The 3,930-nt window shown below is 40.1% G+C and overlaps 1 protein-coding gene across 1 annotated transcript; it reads right to left on the bottom strand.

Annotated features, from left to right (window-relative positions):
- Positions 1 to 312: 312 nt before the first annotated feature.
- Positions 313 to 3,687, bottom strand: LOC136507243 (uncharacterized). The gene is made up of 8 exons (XM_066502032.1): positions 3,464 to 3,687; positions 2,569 to 2,990; positions 2,387 to 2,467; positions 2,183 to 2,308; positions 1,831 to 2,090; positions 838 to 1,053; positions 660 to 752; positions 313 to 399 (listed from the first exon to the last, which is right to left on the bottom strand). The coding sequence occupies exons 1-8, from the start codon at positions 3,685 to 3,687 to the stop codon at positions 313 to 315; spliced, it is 1,509 nt and encodes a 502-aa protein (XP_066358129.1).
- Positions 3,688 to 3,930: the final 243 nt, after the last annotated feature.

Raw genomic sequence — 3,930 nt, 5'->3', positions numbered from 1 at the left:
CGCTAGCATATTAAGAAATTCTTGCTTCATTTCTTCTCTTAAGTTTATCTTAGCATTTTCCAGCTCCTCTTGCATCCTCCTCCTATTTTGTTCTTTCTCCCTTTCCCTTTCTGCAGCTTCTTGCGCAATCTATTCTTTGAGCTTGTCAACCTCCGCTTCTAAAGCAATGCTCTTCTCCCTAGCTGCAGCTTGAGCACGTGCATGTACTTCAAGGTTCTCTTTCATAAGTTCTCTGCGAGTTCGATACGTAGCCAAATATCCATGCCCATGTAATTTGGATGATTTGATTTGTGTTGTTTCTTTATAGCATGACTAGAAAATCATGTTCTCTTCAACAGTTGTAAGTGCTAGTCTATCAGGTTCTAATCCAATCTCACCAATTTTCATGGTTGCATTTTCCTAAATTAAATAACAGAACCTGTAAAGAGTTGCTTGACACTACCAGCAGCTATAAAAAAGGTTGACGAAACATTTACTTACATATACTGAAGCTAATACAGGATTTGACCATGCGCCATGTTTTGTGTGAGTGGTCCTCCAAAGAAGAAGATCACTTGGCTCTTCACCAGTTTCTTGGTCTCTCTAGGATGCCAAAAAATTCAGCACACAAGTATTGCATCATAGAAGGGAAGGACTAGATTAGTGTATCTAATGATTACCAGCTCAAAGCTACATTGTGAGAAGTTCTTTGAACCCATCACATGCATGGTTCTTTGCTGCTGACGGTTGGAGGAGTTTTGGCTGCTAAGTTTCTGCAGAATGAGAACAAGTGGTATGTAACAATGCAACTTTGGTCCATCAATTTTGTTTGACAAAGTAGATTTTACTAGCACTGACCTTGAATTTATTAGATCCAAAATACAACTGCAAGTAGTGCCACTCAAAAAGGTGTATTTCTTCGGGTTTATTTCGTATCCTCTCACCATAACTATTATAAGCCTTGTATGTGGCACTCAGATCAGATCGCCATCCTCTGTACCGCTCCTTGGCAATTTTCCATATTTTCTCTTTTCTTTTATCCACATCATCAATGTTGATGAAGCTCCACCTAAGCTGTTTACAATTAAAAAGCAATGAAAACTTGTGTTTTGCAGCTTGTTGATTTGGGAGTTCAAGTACGTATTAGGTTGTTCATTAGTGTTACATCATACGATTGAGTACACTGGCACTGAGAGTAATTCTTGATCCATCTGGTTTACTAGAAAGAATGTGTGCTACGATTGAGTACACAAGGCAAGGCGTACTTTACAGTTCATTGCACACAATATTGGGTCATGATTCTTTCAAATCAAAATTAAGAACTGAGTTGAGAACTGTGTTATGCATTTAAGGCAAAATCTGTAGCATTTAGTCTCTAACATGCATATTTTTGTGTATTGAGAACTATATCGACTATATTTTTGTATATTGAGAACTGTGTTCACTGGACCTAATCAAGAGTGTGGACAAATATTAGGCGGTGTGGACAAATATTGTCAAATGGAGTATTAAGCTGATTCCACAACGGAGTGGGTTCTAACATTGATCTTTCTGGAATCCAATTTTAATGTCTGGTCCATACTAAAAAATAGATGTTTTTAAGGCATGCATGTTACTGTTTCTGGAGTATTAAGCTGATTTGGCATCTAAATTAACCAGAGGAGAGGCATGTGAATCCAAAGATTTTCCAGAACCTCTTCTCTAACTGAGGGCTGAGGGCGTATGACATTTTCTAACTGATTTTTAGCTACATGTTCTCTATTCGCAAATTTGCTTAGTAATGTACTCACTTTTTTGGACAGTAAAAGAGCAACAGCAATGTTCCTTAACAAAAAATAGTACACATCATACCGGTATCTCTTCTGCAATTTCTAGTTTGACTTCTTCCTTTTTATCCTTCCAACTGTTTACTCCAATTAGTGGGGCCCATTGCCTTGTAAATAAAATGACCTCATCGACAAATGCACGGGTATTCGGCCCAATGGGTCCTCCACGGCTTTCTGAAAATTCGATTAGAAGTGTGTGAATGCGTTCCTTAACTCTCTTGTTGCCTACTGTTAATCCTTTAACAGTGCCACGACCTCTTTTCTTGCGTTCATTGGAGCCATGTCCTTGCAAAAAAGACAATAACAATCTTGAGCTGTAGTAGTTCTCAATTAAGATATGTGAACCCAATATTAAAAGTACATGCATTATCACAAACCATTTCCCTCGTCTCTTGCCTTACTTGCATGGCTTGGCCTATTTGAGGGTGGTGTCGCATTGCTTCCATTGCTTTCGTCGTCTTCGTCTACGATTGCATCGGTGTCACGTTGCTTGACAAATGCCACTGCACACATGGTTAAAGGTTCAGTTTTAAAAAAAATTAGTACTAAACAACATTGGTTGAAGAAGGAAAATAAATTACTAATTTCTAGAATGTCCCCTTTCATCCTTAAAAATTCCTTGTACGTGTTGACTGCTTGTTGCCTAGTGTCATCCTTCAAATCTGTTAGTCACCAAAAAAAATGTAAGATGAGGTGTAGTTTATATAAAGGTGCTAAGATTTTGCTTAATACGAAAACATATGCAAAAACATAGATGATATACTTTTGGATTGTTCCGGTCGTAGCTTCTTTAGGCAGTCCTTGTATGCATCAAAAGGATCATCCATAAACAGATGCTCATCTTCTTCCAGCTGCTGCCTTGGGCGCTTGAGGGGTGTTATGCTGACTTGCTGTGCTGTCTCTTGTTCCTTTGAGAGTACTAATCTGATTTCCTTCTCACTCTCATTGTCTTGTAGCATAATCTCTGCATGTCTGACAAAATCGAGGGGCTGAAGACTTGCAACATCTCTTCCACAACGCTTCTTGTAGTACAAGAAGTCCCGGGCATTATACCCAAGCTGGTCCTTAAGAGATGTCAAGGTTGACAATTTTATATGAGGCCTTTCCAATTTGAACATTACATAATCCTGATCTGGAAGTCCATTCTTGCAATGAACATAAAGAGTCCACATTTCGCCCGTGCCACTGCATAAATAGGACAATGGTTGATAAATAAACAAGAATAAAAAAGGTAAAGTATTACATATATATAAGTAATTGAACTAAATATCATTGAATTCAGGATTCTATTTTAGATGATTTCTGTAATCCCATTATAGAGCAGGCACATGCAACATGAGAAATTCAATGGCTGATGCAGAAAAAGGTTAACTACATCCATACATTTTTGTGTAGTTAAACATTGATATTTAAGCATAGCAAACGATCTCAGACTTTGTATTCCTGAATCAAAACAGACGGGTTTACTTTCTGTAATTTCAGACAAGCAAAACAAATACCGAGCAAGTAATTGCCTTTTCTTAAACATCTTTTTTTATCATGACCAAAATATGCAAGCAGCAAATGCTTGAAAACCCTAAACCCTCACAATTTGTAGAATTTGCTGTGATGCGAGATTAAATATGAATCAAAAAACCTAGATTAAGTAATCATTGTACCTGGGGACATATGTAGAAGAGAACCCAAGATCATCTTCTACTTTGAGGGTGGCCTCAGAATATCGATGGCGATGGGTACCCAAGGCGGTGGAGTCTGTGCTGGTGCTGATGCCCTGCAAACGAAGCACTGTCCTGTCTGAAGGCGTTGCCAGTGGCATCCTCAACGGAGGCGATGTCGGGGGCGTCCTGGACCGAGGTGGCATAGGTGGCGGCGTCATGGCCATCACGTAGTCCTGGGAGATGGATCGCGATCTAATTGGGGGAGGGGGTGGGATACGCACGGTCTGGAGACTGGAGACGGGAGACGGATCGCGATCTCAGAGCCGCCGCTCAGCACGCCCTGTGAAAAAGAGATCGATAAATCAGCAAACAACAAGTGGCCACAGTCGGCTTGGTTGATTTCTCACTCTGTAGACCGGGTCGATGGGAGAGGGAGGGGTCGACAGGAAGGGGAGGGGATCTGGGCA

This window comes from Miscanthus floridulus, chromosome 15 (assembly GCF_019320115.1).
Source record: "Miscanthus floridulus cultivar M001 chromosome 15, ASM1932011v1, whole genome shotgun sequence".
Classification (NCBI taxonomy): domain Eukaryota; kingdom Viridiplantae; phylum Streptophyta; class Magnoliopsida; order Poales; family Poaceae; genus Miscanthus; species Miscanthus floridulus.
The sequence above is the reverse complement of the archived record's forward strand: the minus strand, read 5'-3'. Positions and strand labels throughout refer to the sequence as shown.

Coding starts and splice junctions, on each gene's coding strand:
- LOC136507243 (XM_066502032.1), bottom strand. CDS start 3,687: ATGGCCATGACGCCGCCACCTATGCCACCTCGGTCCAGGACGCCCCCG. Junction 2,991..3,463: donor TCTTCTACATATGTCCCCAG/GTACAATGATTA, acceptor CTATTTATGCAG/TGGCACGGGCGAAATGTGGA. Junction 753..837: donor TTGGATCTAATAAATTCAAG/GTCAGTGCTAGT, acceptor CTCATTCTGCAG/AAACTTAGCAGCCAAAACTC.